A 15,105-nucleotide genomic window follows, 5' to 3' on the forward strand; every position below is an offset into this window, starting at 1 on the left:
ATAAAGAGAACTAGATAGAAGCGGGAAAGAGGTGGAGAGAGGGAGAGGGAAATAAAGAGAACTAGATAGGAGCAGGAAAGAGGTGGAGAGAGGGAGAAATAAAGAGAACTAGATAGGAGTGGGAAAGAGGTGGAGAGGGAAAAATAAAGAGAACTAGATAGGAGGTGGAGAGAGGGAGAAATAAAGAGAACTAGATAGGAGCAGGAAAGAGGTGGAGAGAGGGAGAGGGAAATAAAGAGAACTAGATAGGAGCGGGAAAGAGGTGGCGAGAGGGAGAAATAAAGAGAACTAGATAGGAGCAGGAAAGAGGTGGCGAGAGGAAGAAATAAAGAGAACTAGATAGGAGCAGGAAAGAGGTGGAGAGAGGGAGAGGGAAATAAATAGAACTAGATAGGAGCGGGAAAGAGGTGGCGAGAGGGAGAAATAAAGAGAACTAGATAGGAGCAGGAAAGAGGTGGCGAGAGGGAGAGGGAAATAAAGAGAACTAGATAGGAGCAGGAAAGAGGTGGAGAGAGGGAGAGGGAAATAAAGAGAACTAGATAGGAGCGGGAAAGAGGTGGCGAGAGGAAGAAATAAAGAGAACTAGATAGGAGCAGGAAAGAGGTGGCGAGAGGAAGAAATAAAGAGAACTAGATAGGAGCAGGAAAGAGGTGGAGAGAGGGAGAGGGAAATAAAGAGAACTAGATAGGAGCGGGAAAGAGGTGGCGAGAGGGAGAAATAAAGAGAACTAGAGAGAGAGGGAGAAATAAAGAGAACTAGATAGGAGCGGGAAAGAGGTGGAGAGAGGGAGAGGGAAATACAGAGAACTAGATAGGAGCGGGAAAGAGGTGGAGAGAGGGAAAAATAAAGAGAACTAGATAGGAGCAGGAAAGAGGTGGAGAGAGGGAGAGGGAAATAAAGAGAACTAGATAGGAGCGGGAAAGAGGTGGAGAGAGGGAGAGGGAAATAAAGAGAACTAGATAGGAGCGGGAAAGAGGTGGAGAGAGGGAGAGGGAAATAAAGAGAACTAGGAGCAGGAAATAGGTGGAGAGAGGGAGAGGGAAATAAAGAGAACTAGATAGAAGCGGGAAAGAGGTGGAGAGAGGGAGAGGGAAATAAAGAGAACTAGATAGGAGCAGGAAAGAGGTGGAGAGAGGGAGAAATAAAGAGAACTAAATAGGAGTGGGAAAGAGGTGGAGAGGGAAAAATAAAGAGAACTAGATAGGAGGTGGAGAGAGGGAGAAATAAAGAGAACTAGATAGGAGCAGGAAAGAGGTGGAGAGAGGGAGAGGGAAATAAAGAGAACTAGATAGGAGCGGGAAAGAGGTGGCGAGAGGAAGAAATAAAGAGAACTAGATAGGAGCAGGAAAGAGGTGGCGAGAGGAAGAAATAAAGAGAACTAGATAGGAGCAGGAAAGAGGTGGAGAGAGGGAGAAATAAAGAGAACTAGATAGGAGTGGGAAAGAGGTGAAGAGGGAAAAATAAAGAGAACTAGATAGGAGGTGGAGAGAGGGAGAAATAAAGAGAACTAGATAGGAGCAGGAAAGAGGTGGAGAGAGGGAGAGGGAAATAAAGAGAACTAGATAGGAGCGGGAAAGAGGTGGGAGAGGAAGAAATAAAGAGAACTAGATAAGAGCAGGAAAGAGGTGGAGAGAGGGAGAAATAAAGAGAACTAGATAGGAGCAGGAAAGAGGTGGAGAGAGGGAAATAAAGAGAACTAGATAGGAGGTGGAGAGAGGGAGAGGGAAATAAAGAGAACTAGATAGGAGCAGGAAAGAGGTGGAGAGAGGAAGAAATAAAGAGAACTAGATAGGAGCAGGAAAGAGGTGGAGAGAGGGAGAAATAAAGAGAACTAGATAGGAGCAGGAAAGAGGTGGAGAGAGGGAAATAAAGAGAACTAGATAGGAGGTGGAGAGAGGGAGAGGGAAATAAAGAGAACTAGATAGGAGCAGGAAAGAGGTGGAGAGAGGGAGAGGGAAATAAAGAGAACTAGATAGGAGCAGGAAAGAGGTGGAGAGAGGGAGAAATAAAGAGAACTAGATAGGAGTGGGAAAGAGGTGGAGAGAGGGAGAAATAAAGAGAACTAGATAGGAGTGGGAAAGAGGTGGAGAGAGGGAGAAATAAAGAGAACTAGATAGGAGTGGGAAAGAGGTGGAGAGAGGGAGAAATAAAGAGAACTAGATAGGAGCGGGAAAGAGGTGGAGAGAGGGAGAGGGAAATAAAGAGAACTAGATAGGAGCGGGAAAGAGGTGGGGAGAGGGAAATAAAGAGAACTAGATAGGAGCGGGAAAGAGTTGGAGAGAGGGAGAAATAAAGAGAACTAGATAGGAGCGGGAAAGAGGTGGAGAGAGGGAGAGGGAAATAAAGAGAACTAGATAGGAGTGGGAAAGAGGTGGAGAGAGGGAGAGGGAAATAAAGAGAACTAGATAGGAGCGGGAAAGAGGTGGAGAGAGGGAGAGAGAAATAAAGAGAACTAGATAGGAGCGGGAAAGAGGTGGCGAGAGGGAGAAATAAAGAGAACTAGAGAGAGAGGGAGAAATAAAGAGAACTAGATAGGAGCGGGAAAGAGGTGGAGAGAGGGAGAGGGAAATACAGAGAACTAGATAGGAGCGGGAAAGAGGTGGAGAGAGGGAGAGGGAAATAAAGAGAACTAGATAGGAGCGGGAAAGAGGTGGAGAGAGGGAGAGGGAAATAAAGAGAACCAGATTGGAGAGGGAAAGAGGTGGAGAGAGGGAGAGGGAAATAAAGAGAACTAGATTGGAGAGGGAAAGAGGTGGAGAGAGGGAGAGGGAAATAAAGAGAACTAGATAGGAGCGGGAAAGAGGTGGAGAGAGGGAGAGGGAAATAAAGAGAACTAGATAGGAGCAGGAAAGAGGTGGAGAGAGGGAGAAATAAAGAGAACTAGATAGGAGCGGGAAAGAGGTGGAGAGAGGGAGAGGGAAATAAAGAAAACTAGATAGGAGCGGGAAAGAAGTGGAGAGAGGAGAGGGAAATAAAGAGAACTAGATAGGAGCAGGAAAGAGGTGGAGAGAGGGAGAGGGAAATAAAGAGAACTAGATAGGAGCAGGAAAGAGGTGGAGAGAGGGAGAAATAAAGAGAACTAGATAGGAGCGGGAAAGAGGTGGAGAGAGGGAGAGGGAAATAAAGAAAACTAGATAGGAGCGGGAAAGAAGTGGAGAGAGGGAGAGGGAAATAAAGAGAACTAGATAGGAGCAGGAAAGAGGTGGAGAGAGGGAGAGGGAAATAAAGAGAACTAGATAGGAGCAGGAAAGAGGTGGAGAGAGGGAGAAATAATGAGAACTAGATAGGAGCAGGAAAGAGGTGGAGAGAGGGAGAAATAAAGAGAACTAGAGAGAGAGGGAGAAATAAAGAGAACTAGATAGGAGTGGGAAAGAGGTGGAGAGAGGGAGAAATAAAGAGAACTAGATAGGAGCAGGAAATAGGTGGAGAGAGGGAGAGGGAAATACAGAGAACTAGATAGCAGCAGGAAAGAGGTGGAGAGAGGGAGAAATAAAGAGAACTAGATAGGAGTGGGAAAGAGGTGGAGAGAGGGAGAAATAAAGAGAACTAGATAGGAGCGGGAAAGAGGTGGAGAGAGGGAAAAATAAAGAGAACTAGATAGGAGCAGGAAAGAGGTGGAGAGAGGGAGAGGGAAATAAAGAGAACTAGATAGGAGCGGGAAAGAGGTGGAGAGAGGGAGAGGGAAATAAAGAGAACTAGGAGCAGGAAATAGGTGGAGAGAGGGAGAGGGAAATAAAGAGAACTAGATAGAAGCGGGAAAGAGGTGGAGAGAGGGAGAGGGAAATAAAGAGAACTAGATAGGAGCAGGAAAGAGGTGGAGAGAGGGAGAAATAAAGAGAACTAGATAGGAGTGGGAAAGAGGTGGAGAGGGAAAAATAAAGAGAACTAGATAGGAGGTGGAGAGAGGGAGAAATAAAGAGAACTAGATAGGAGCAGGAAAGAGGTGGAGAGAGGGAGAGGGAAATAAAGAGAACTAGATAGGAGCGGGAAAGAGGTGGCGAGAGGAAGAAATAAAGAGAACTAGATAGGAGCAGGAAAGAGGTGGCGAGAGGAAGAAATAAAGAGAACTAGATAGGAGCAGGAAAGAGGTGGAGAGAGGGAGAAATAAAGAGAACTAGATAGGAGCAGGAAAGAGGTGGAGAGAGGGAAATAAAGAGAACTAGATAGGAGGTGGAGAGAGGGAGAGGGAAATAAAGAGAACTAGATAGGAGCAGGAAAGAGGTGGAGAGAGGGAGAGGGAAATAAAGAGAACTAGATAGGAGCAGGAAAGAGGTGGAGAGAGGGAGAAATAAAGAGAACTAGATAGGAGCGGGAAAGAGGTGGAGAGAGGGAGAAATAAAGAGAACTAGATAGGAGTGGGAAAGAGGTGGAGAGAGGGAGAAATAAAGAGAACTAGATAGGAGCGGGAAAGAGGTGGAGAGAGGGAGAAATAAAGAGAACTAGATAGGAGCGGGAAAGAGGTGGAGAGAGGGAGAGGGAAATAAAGAGAACTAGATAGGAGCGGGAAAGAGGTGGGGAGAGGGAAATAAAGAGAACTAGATAGGAGCGGGAAAGAGTTGGAGAGAGGGAGAAATAAAGAGAACTAGATAGGAGCGGGAAAGAGGTGGAGAGAGGGAGAGGGAAATAAAGAGAACTAGATAGGAGCGGGAAAGAGGTGGAGAGAGGGAGAGGGAAATAAAGAGAACTAGATAGGAGCGGGAAAGAGGTGGAGAGAGGGAGAGGGAAATACAGAGAACTAGATAGGAGCGGGAAAGAGGTGGAGAGAGGGAGAGGGAAATAAAGAGAACTAGATAGGAGCGGGAAAGAGGTGGAGAGAGGGAGAGGGAAATAAAGAGAACCAGATTGGAGAGGGAAAGAGGTGGAGAGAGGGAGAGGGAAATAAAGAGAACTAGATTGGAGAGGGAAAGAGGTGGAGAGAGGGAGAAATAAAGAGAACTAGATAGGAGCGGGAAAGAGGTGGAGAGAGGGAGAGGGAAATAAAGAGAACTAGATAGGAGCAGGAAAGAGGTGGAGAGAGGGAGAAATAAAGAGAACTAGATAGGAGCGGGAAAGAGGTGGAGAGAGGAGAGGGAAATAAAGAAAACTAGATAGGAGCGGGAAAGAAGTGGAGAGAGGGAGAGGGAAATAAAGAGAACTAGATAGGAGCAGGAAAGAGGTGGAGAGAGGGAGAGGGAAATAAAGAGAACTAGATAGGAGCAGGAAAGAGGTGGAGAGAGGGAGAAATAAAGAGAACTAGATAGGAGCGGGAAAGAGGTGGAGAGAGGGAGAGGGAAATAAAGAAAACTAGATAGGAGCGGGAAAGAAGTGGAGAGAGGGAGAGGGAAATAAAGAGAACTAGATAGGAGCAGGAAAGAGGTGGAGAGAGGGAGAGGGAAATAAAGAGAACTAGATAGGAGTGGGAAAGAGGTGGAGAGAGGGAGAAATAAAGAGAACTAGATAGGAGCAGGAAAGAGGTGGAGAGAGGGAGAGGGAAATAAAGAGAACTAGATAGGAGCGGGAAAGAGGTGGAGAGAGGGAAAAATAAAGAGAACTAGATAGGAGCGGGAAAGAGGTAGAGAGAGGGAGAAATAAAGAGAACTAGATAGGAGTGGGAAAGAGGTGGAGAGAGGGAGAAATAAAGAGAACTAGATAGGAGCAGGAAAGAGGTGGAGAGAGGGAGAGGGAAATAAAGATAACTAGATAGGAGTGGGAAAGAGGTGGAGAGAGGGAGAAATAAAGAGAACTAGATAGGAGTGGGAAAGAGGTAGAGAGAGGGAGAAATAAAGAGAACTAGATAGGAGTGGGAAAGAGGTGGAGAGAGGGAAAAATAAAGAGAACTAGATAGGAGCAGGAAAGAGGTGGAGAGAGGGAGAGGGAAATAAAGAGAACTAGATAGGAGCGGGAAAGAGGTGGAGAGAGGGAGAGGGAAATAAAGAGAACCAGATTGGAGAGGGAAAGAGGTGGAGAGAGGGAGAGGGAAATAAAGAGAACCAGATTGGAGAGGGAAAGAGGTGGAGAGAGGGAGAGGGAAATAAAGAGAACTAGATAGGAGAGGGAAAGAGGTGGAGAGAGGGAGAAATAAAGAGAACTAGATAGGAGAGGGAAAGAGGTGGAGAGAGGGAGAGGGAAATAAAGAGAACTAGATAGGAGCGGGAAAGAGGTGGAGAGAGGGAGAGGGAAATAAAGAGAACCAGATTGGAGAGGGAAAGAGGTGGAGAGAGGGAGAGGGAAATAAAGAGAACTAGATAGGAGCAGGAAAGAGGTGGAGAGAGGGAGAAATAAAGAGAACTAGAGAGAAGTGGGAAAGAGGTGGAGAGAGGGAGAAATAAAGAGAACTAGATAGGAGCGGGAAAGAGGTGGAGAGAGGGAGAGGGGCAGCAAAGAAGGATAGCTTGAACAGGACAGAAACACCTGAAGCCGAGAAACCCAGTCAAATAAAAGTGTGGGTTGCAGATTGGGATATTGGCGTACCTTGTTTCCTGCAGTCATGATCATATACATCATTTACGAGTTCATAACCTTTGACATTTAGCAACAACAGTGGGAAGCTGGCTCACTGACAGGCGAAGTGGTCGAAGGAGGAATTACATTTACCATGGAGGGGAGACTATCATTTCAATGTTTTCTGTTGGACCAGTACCCGTCTCCAATACACCTATGACGACCATATCCACAACAAACAGAGGTGTGTAAATAAAAACTGGTAGCTGCCTGACAGTCCGTTCTCTGTGGCCTACCGAGTGACAGATGGACCATATTGTATGTTCTCATTCCATCGAAGTCCGGGAGATGAGTTCCTCCTAGACTAGTCTGTGTGTGACCCCTTCTACCTTCACTGCTCATATGACTACATGGCTAAACCTCCAGCAACTGCCCACAGCATTTATGGGTACTGTGTCCCTAATTTCACTCCACTGCATAGTCCTACTGTTTCAATCTCTACTCCCTACCTTTTCTGCCTGGAACAAAGAGGCTACTTGTGAGTGAAGAGTGGTAAGACACACACCACATAGCCTAAGCACACGCATACACACATGTACGTGCAGAGAGACACACACACACACACACACACACACACACACACACACACACACACACACACACACACACACACACACACACACACACACACACACACACACACACACACACACACACACACACACACACACACACACACACACACACACACACACACACACACACACACACACACACACACTGGAAGGCTTCCCCTGTCTGGTGGTTTAGTGCGTTAATCCCAGTCATGTATGGGGGACATGTGGAAGCAGCTTGCTGAGGCTGATAGGAGAATTATGGGGGTTTTAACCAGCTAAATAAATAATTATGTTTGTGTAAATTCCTCAAAAGGATTTGTATTAGTTTTTTTCTTGATGTCAGCTAAAAGATTTCAGGCGTGAAGAAAGGACTTCTAGCAAGCGCCCCTTATATTCTTTAAAAAGGAAATAAACAAATACATAGGTGGGTTAAAACAGACGTTTGTAGGTGATTTGGTGGTGACAGCCATGATAATATGGTAGCTCTCTCTGACAGTGTTTCTCTCCCAAATACTGTCATCCTCCTCTTTCTGTTTCTGCCCACTCCTCTCATCTTCCCTTCCTCCCACAACCCCCAGCGCTTTTTACCATAATCCCTCACACATTATTACTACAGACACTCCCCCTACTCCCACACAGTCTGCAACGAACACACACACACACACACACACACACACACACACACACACACACACACACACACACACACACACACACACACACACACACACACACACACACACACACACACACACACACACACACACACACACACACACACACACACACACACACACACACACACACACAATTTAGTCGTATAGTAGATGCTCTTATCCAGAGAGACTTGCAGGTGCAATTAGGGTTACCTCAAAACTGGGTTACCTCTACATGATGAGAGGGGAGCGACAGAGGTGAAGACAGAAGCAGAGTGCAGGGAAAACACGTCACAAGCAACTCGTAGGGTCAGAGGGCTTTCAAAAAGTGTGTAAGGAGAGAGACAGGGACAGAGAATGAGTCATGGACAAGGAGAAGGAAAAGGAGAGAAAGAGAGACAGACTCATGGAAATGACGGGAGTGTGTCAGCCCTAATGGGTTTGCTGTCTAATCCCACCCCAGCTAGCACATTTGGTTCCTTGGAGGTTCTGAGAACGAAGCCATAAGTTTTCTGACCAGTAAAACTGAATGTTTTTTTAAATGTTCTGAGAACGGAAGAGAAAATAATGCCTGTTTTTGGAATGTACATTTTTAGGGGACGTCCTGAGAACATTTTACTACAGTTCCCTGAAAGTTTTCCTGGGAAGTTTTATTAAAGTTCTGAGAACGGAAATTAAAGGTTATTTGAAGGTAATTAAATCATGTTCTGAGAACATGTTTCAATAAGATTTTTTAATAAACACTGCTAGCTTAGTTTGAGTTAACTGTTTTGAACGACAAGCACAGATAGGACACATGGACATTAATCATGCAAACACATGTCTTATTTTATTGTGGCATGGGGTCAGTGAGATTGCAACCTATGATCTTCTCTTCTCTATACACGGAACGAGTCCACTGTGCCACCAGGAACGAGCTAGCATGACATGTTTTTTTTACTCATACAAAGCTTTTCATTTTAGTCTATTCAAATAGACCCCATTTCAAACGGAACAAGCACTCATTAAGATCAGGTGTGGCCAATTAGTTGCCGCGGCCAACACACCTGAACACACTTAACAAGATAGAGAGGAGAGAGAGTTTTGTTGATGTTGAGAAAGGAAAGTATATGTTACGAAATAATATTCTTAGATCGTTCTTTGAATGCTACTAATGTTTTCTTGTGCTTGTTATGGAAAGGTTTCTTAAACCTCTTAGTCCGCCCCATCCCGGATCCGGGATCGTGACTACAGCCTCAAGCTCATTACCATAACGCAAAATTAGCGATTTCTGAAAATTGCAAATTAAATGAAATAAATATGCCTATCCTCAAGCTTATCCTTTTCTTAACAATCCTGTCGTCTCAGATTTTCAAAATATGCTTTAGAACCAGAGAAAATCAATAATTTGTGTAAGAGTGGTGATAGCTAGCTTAGCATTTAGCGTTAGCATTTAGCACGCAACATTCACAAAAACCAGCAAAGGGATCAAATAAAATAATTTACCTTTGAAGAACTTCAGATGTTTCAATGAGGAGACTCTCAGTTACATAGCAGATGTCCAGTTTTTCCTGAAAGATGCTTGTGTAGGACACAACGTTCCGTTTTGTTACTATGCATTTGGCTACCGAAACTAACCGAAAATTCAGTCACCTAAACGTCAAACTTTTTTCCGAATTAACTCCATAATATCGACTGAAACATGGAAAACGTTGTTTGAATCAATCCTCAAGGTGTTTTGTCATATATCTCTTCATTGAAATCCCTTCCCTGGAAGCGTGCATTCTTCTCTGATTCGGATGGAAAAATACTGGTACCTGACTTTTGCGCACCAATTTCCACGCAGACACCGTGCGGGACACTTGGTAATTGTAGGCTCTTATGGTCAATCTTCCAATGATATGCCTACAAATACGTCACAATGCTGCAGACACCTGGGGGAAACGATAGGAAGTGTCCGTTCATTCCTGTCGCATTCACAGCCATATAAGGAGATCATGGAAAACGTGCCTCCAGAAATCCTGTTGATTTCCTGGTCACTCAAACATCTTGGTTTTGCCTGTAGATTTTGTTCTATGGCACTCACAGTGAAAATCTTTGCAGTTCTGGAAACGTCAGAGTGTCTTTCCAAAACTATCAATTCCAAGCATAGTCGAGCATCTTTTCGTGACAAAATATTGCGCTTAAAACGGGCATGTCTTTTTATCCAAAAATGAAATACTGCCCCTAGAGTCTTAACAGGTTTTAATAGAACAGAACCATGAGGAAACCTGTAGAAAATGTTACGCTGAAGTACTGAAATTCCCACAAAGGAACGTTGTTTCTTCACATTCTCTGAACTTTCTGAGAACATGACTTCAAATTGAACAACAAGGAAACCTGTAAGAAGCGTTATGCTGAAGTACTGAAATTCCCACCTAAGAAAAATATGGTTCTCAGAATTCTATGTGCTAGCTGAGTGTCCTTCTCTATTCCCAGAATGTTGTAGGAAGGTTGTATGCAAAAATAACCATAGGACAACCAAGTTCTAAGAAACATATGGTTCTCAGAACGTTATGTGCTAGCTGGGACACTTCCTACCCCCGCTGCAGAAAACAACACAGGAAGTTACACATCACGGTCTCTGACGTTGCCAATCACTGGGAACACGCTCACTCACACACGCTCACTCACACACGCACAGGCAGTGTCATTCAGTCTTCAAAGCCATCCCAACTTTAGGTAAACACACCAATGCACTGCACGTCACTGATAAGGCACTTTGGGAGGGGAAAAGCATTCTGTTTGCTTCCGCATGAGAAAAAAAGGAGAGTTTGTTTGTTTGCTGGGATTGAGTTTGTGCTCAGTTAAGCTCAATCTTGAACTGGGTGGCAGAGCAAACTGGATGTGCCACACTCACTGCAGTGGATGGGCAGAGGAGAAAAAGAGGCGGAGAGGCGAAGCGAGGGAAGAAAGTAGAACCGGTCGATACAGCATGACTAGCTCTCTGTTACCAGGCGTCTCAGCTCTAATTCAGCTTTGTCTCTGCTCAACCCCACTAGGCCCACCTCTGTCCTCTGCACCTCCTCTCTCCTTTCTCTCAGTCTTTATCTTTTTCTACCACACACGCACACACACACGCACGCACGCACGCACGCACGCACGCACGCACGCACGCACGCACGCACGCGCACAGACAATGGGTCTCACCATTGTCAACCGCGAGGAAGGTAGCTTCATAAATGTTGTTTTTGACGTAGATGGACTCTCTGTCCAGGGTTGCCGTGGTGATGATCTGACCGTTGGTGTTGTTGATGGACAGCCAGTCAGCTGGGTCGGCCAGTTTAGAATACCTGTACAGACAGGGGGAGGAGGAGAGAAGGAGGTTAAGACTAACAGGTTCAGAGAAATGATGTATACTCACTCTTCATCAGCGAAGAAGAGGAAGGTAGCAGGTTAAGGCGGCGGTTAACATATGTCTACTAAATCAATGGAATGGACATCACTTTCAAAAGTGCTGTTCAGTTGTATGCCAGTTACACAACACCCAGTTTAAAACTTTTATCAATTTCTCATTCACAGCCTGTAGCTTACAGTCAATTTCACCTAATTTTCCACATCCCTGTACTTTAAACGGTAACTATGTAAATGTATATGAGAGTAAGGGGGGGGGGATAGGGGAGCAGCTGAAGGTGAAGGTATTATTCCAAGATAGGAGAGAGAAAAATAAGGGTATCATCTCCACGATTTACCCAGAAATCCCTGTGTGGATATCTGCCTGGGTTCTCCTCTCTCTCTCTCCTCTCTCCTCTACATCCGTGTTTCATATGCACTGACGTAGAGAACACATTCACACCTGCAAACAGGCCTCCATGCCTAATACCCATACCCTCTCCCTCAGGCTCTCTAACGGTGTCTACCATGTTCCCATAGGCCTGCACTACGGTAAGTGGGCTGGAGAGAAGGGTCTAAATGTAGGGATGGAGCGATGGAAAGAGAGAGGGATGGAGGGAGTAATCTCTCCCCTGTGGAGAAGATGTGGGGATTTTCCCAGCAGGCGAGTGGGCTGTATCTCAGGCTCTACGCGGCCTTGGGAATGGGATGAGAGGGATGACATTTCCACACTGCCGAGTGGTCAGCGCGGCAGGCAGCTACCCGCAGACTGGAACTGGCAGCCTGTGAAATAACTACTGGGGAGGGAGTGTGGCCTGCACAGAGGGGGGCAAGGATAAAAGACAGAGCGAGAGGAGAAAGACAGTAGCTGACTGTATTCAGAAGCTGCTGAAGCTTACTGCCCATGGAATCTGATGTAAGATGTTTGGCTTTATAGAACAGTCTCTCTCTCTCTCTCTCTCTCTCTCTCTCTCTCTCTCTCTCTCTCTCTCTCTCTCTCTCTCTCTCTCTCTCTCTCTCTCTCTCTCTCTCTCTCTCTCTCTCTCTCTCTCGATTGCAAGTGCAACACGCAAAAACGGAAATGCAATAAAAGGCGCTGTGTTGCAAATGCAATTAGGCTGACACTTCTCGCTAAATTCCCCTGACGAGAATATATCAACCTTGTTTTGTGACACCCACCTGACGTGATTAAAGCTACCGTGTTTCTGTTGTTACCACCCCCAATGGGTTCCCTGGGGTAACGTAATCTCTTAAAACTTGTAGGCCTTTTGTTACAGTTACCACCCGCTATGGGTTTCATTAGGGAAGATGCTACATTCATGAACATGAAATAACCTTGTTACAGTCTGTGTATGCATGTATCCATCCGTCTTGCTCTTTTTATCTATGGTTTCTTCTCTCTCTAGGTCTCTGTCTGTCTGTGGAGGCAGGTCCAGGTTGTACTCTAGGTCTCTGTCTGCGTGTGGAGGCAGGTTCAGGTTGTCCTCTAGGTCTCTGTCTGTCTGTGGAGGCAGGTCCAGGTTGTACTCTAGGTCTCTGTCTGCCTGTGGAGGCAGGTCCAGGTTGTACTCTAGGTCTCTGTCTGCGTGTGGAGGCAGGTCCAGGTTGTACTCTAGGTCTCTGTCTGTCTGTGGAGGCAGGTCCAGGTTGTACTCTAGGTCTCTGTCTGCGTGTGGAGGCAGGTCCAGGTTGTACTCTAGGTCTCTGTCTGTCTGTGGAGGCAGGTCCAGGTTGTCCTCTAGGTCTCTGTCTGCGTGTGGAGGCAGGTCCAGGTTGTCCTCTAGGTCTCTGTCTGCCTGTGGAGGCAGGTCCAGGTTGTACTCTAGGTCTCTGTCTGCGTGTGGAGGCAGGTCCAGGTTGTACTCTAGGTCTCTGTCTGCCTGTGGAGGCAGGTCCAGGTTGTACTCTAGGTCTCTGTCTGCGTGTGGAGGCAGGTCCAGGTTGTACTCTAGGTCTCTGTCTGCCTGTGGAGGCAGGTCCAGGTTGTACTCTAGGTCTCTGTCTGCGTGTGGAGGCAGGTCCAGGTTGTACTCTAGGTCTCTGTCTGCCTGTGGAGGCAGGTCCAGGTTGTACTCTAGGTCTCTGTCTGCCTGTGGAGGCAGGTCCAGGTTGTCCTCTAGGTCTCTGTCTGCCTGTGGAGGCAGGTCCAGGTTGTCCTCTAGGTCTCTGTCTGCGTGTGGAGGCAGGTCCAGGTTGTACTCTAGGTCTCTGTCTGCCTGTGGAGGCAGGTCCAGGTTGTCCTCTAGGTCTCTGTCTGCCTGTGGAGGCAGGTCCAGGTTGTCCTCTAGGTCTCTGTCTGCGTGTGGAGGCAGGTCCAGGTTGTACTCTAGGTCTCTGTCTGCGTGTGGAGGCAGGTCCAGGTTGTACTCTAGGTCTCTGTCTGCCTGTGGAGGCAGGTCCAGGTTGTACTCTAGGTCTCTGTCTGCGTGTGGAGGCAGGTCCAGGTTGTACTCTAGGTCTCTGTCTGCCTGTGGAGGCAGGTCCAGGTTGTACTCTAGGTCTCTGTCTGCCTGTGGAGGCAGGTCCAGGTTGTACTCTAGGTCTCTGTCTGCCTGTGGAGGCAGGTCCAGGTTGTACTCTAGGTCTCTGTCTGCCTGTGGAGGCAGGTCCAGGTTGTCCTCTAGGTCTCTGTCTGCCTGTGGAGGCAGGTCCAGGTTGTCCTCTAGGTCTCTGTCTGCGTGTGGAGGCAGGTCCAGGTTGTACTCTAGGTCTCTGTCTGCCTGTGGAGGCAGGTCCAGGTTGTCCTCTAGGTCTCTGTCTGCCTGTGGAGGCAGGTCCAGGTTGTCCTCTAGGTCTCTGTCTGCGTGTGGAGGCAGGTCCAGGTTGTACTCTAGGTCTCTGTCTGCGTGTGGAAGCAGGTCCATGTTGTACTCTAGGTCTCTGTCTGTCTGTGGAGGCAGGTCCAGGTTGTACTCTAGGTCTCCAGTGGAGAGCAGTCACACCTGAGAAGGAGATGAAGAAGCTGAGGCTGGAGTTGGTGAGCAGGAAATAGTAAAATAAAGAGGTAGAGAGGGGGAAATGGACACACCCTTTCGCCCCTCACCTCCATTATGGTCCTGTCCTCTCTCGTCCCTCTCTCCCCCTCCCTTATCTGGTAACATTAAAAGTTAGAGGTCTGTGATGATAAAAGACATGACACAAAAGGTCTGCTCCCCAGAGCCTGACGCTCGAACATTACTCATTAATTACATCCCCCGAACAGTGCCTAACACAGTTAAAATAAAACTTAGATCAAGTTTATTAAGTGCATTATAGCACTCCAGCGCAAGCCAATTTCCCCCCCGCATTGAAGAGACGATCGGGTGTGTAATTAGACATTTTCTTTAAACAATCGGGCACATTAAGGGCACCTCAGTGGGTCCTGAGTGCAGATCTCAATCTCGGCGGCTCGTGTTGAACATCACTTCCTCTTAATTAATTTCTAGTTTGAATGTCAGATTTTCAGCTGGGATTTCACGTGACTGTCAGCTCTAACGGAGGATGATGTGTCAAATCCAAGGGAAAGCTGTGCTGGCTTTTACTTCGTCATACCCATAGTGACCGCATTATAGTCACGCCACACTGTGAACCAATCCCACTGCCTGGGTGATTGGCAGTCGCCATAGCAGTCAGCAAATGAAGTGTCACTTCCTGTTTCTGTTGGGACGCCTGGGCTGCCGCAGTGACAGACGTTGGATACGTTACAGAACTGGCGCCGAGCTAAATCTACCCGACGGATCGGAGGCCCCACCTCCAGCCTCCAGCGATCCCACGTGATTTGCACACACACGAAACAAACATACACATTCTACAAGACCCGCACACAGCAGCTGGTGAGCGAGTCAGTGTGTGAAAGAACACAGACTACTGCTGCCTTCTCCAACTGACCTAACAGTACACGACTGGGAAAAGCACTTTTCAAGTAACAGCAATCTGGCTTGGCAGGCCAGAGTCAATTCTATGATTTCATTGCTGATATCAAGACCTGGGGTTGGTGGGCAGTTTTATCATTTCATTTCTTTGGTTCTTACTGCTTCTCTACTGTCTGGAACCGACAGCCATTGTTAGCTCTGGTGCTTTAA

General features: G+C 46.8%; 1 protein-coding gene across 2 annotated transcripts in view; it reads right to left on the reverse strand.

Moving 5' to 3' along the window:
- The window catches only part of LOC124031714 (cadherin-4-like), a 380,434-nt gene that overhangs the window by 16,470 nt on the left and 348,859 nt on the right, over positions 1-15,105 (reverse strand). For both annotated transcript variants that reach the window (XM_046343304.1, XM_046343303.1), the window contains one exon: positions 10,862-11,004. In XM_046343304.1, coding sequence (XP_046199260.1) covers positions 10,862-11,004 — 143 coding nt within the window. The remainder of the gene's footprint in view (positions 1-10,861; positions 11,005-15,105) is intronic.

This window comes from Oncorhynchus gorbuscha, linkage group LG03 (genome assembly GCF_021184085.1).
Source record: "Oncorhynchus gorbuscha isolate QuinsamMale2020 ecotype Even-year linkage group LG03, OgorEven_v1.0, whole genome shotgun sequence".
NCBI lineage: Eukaryota > Metazoa > Chordata > Actinopteri > Salmoniformes > Salmonidae > Oncorhynchus > Oncorhynchus gorbuscha.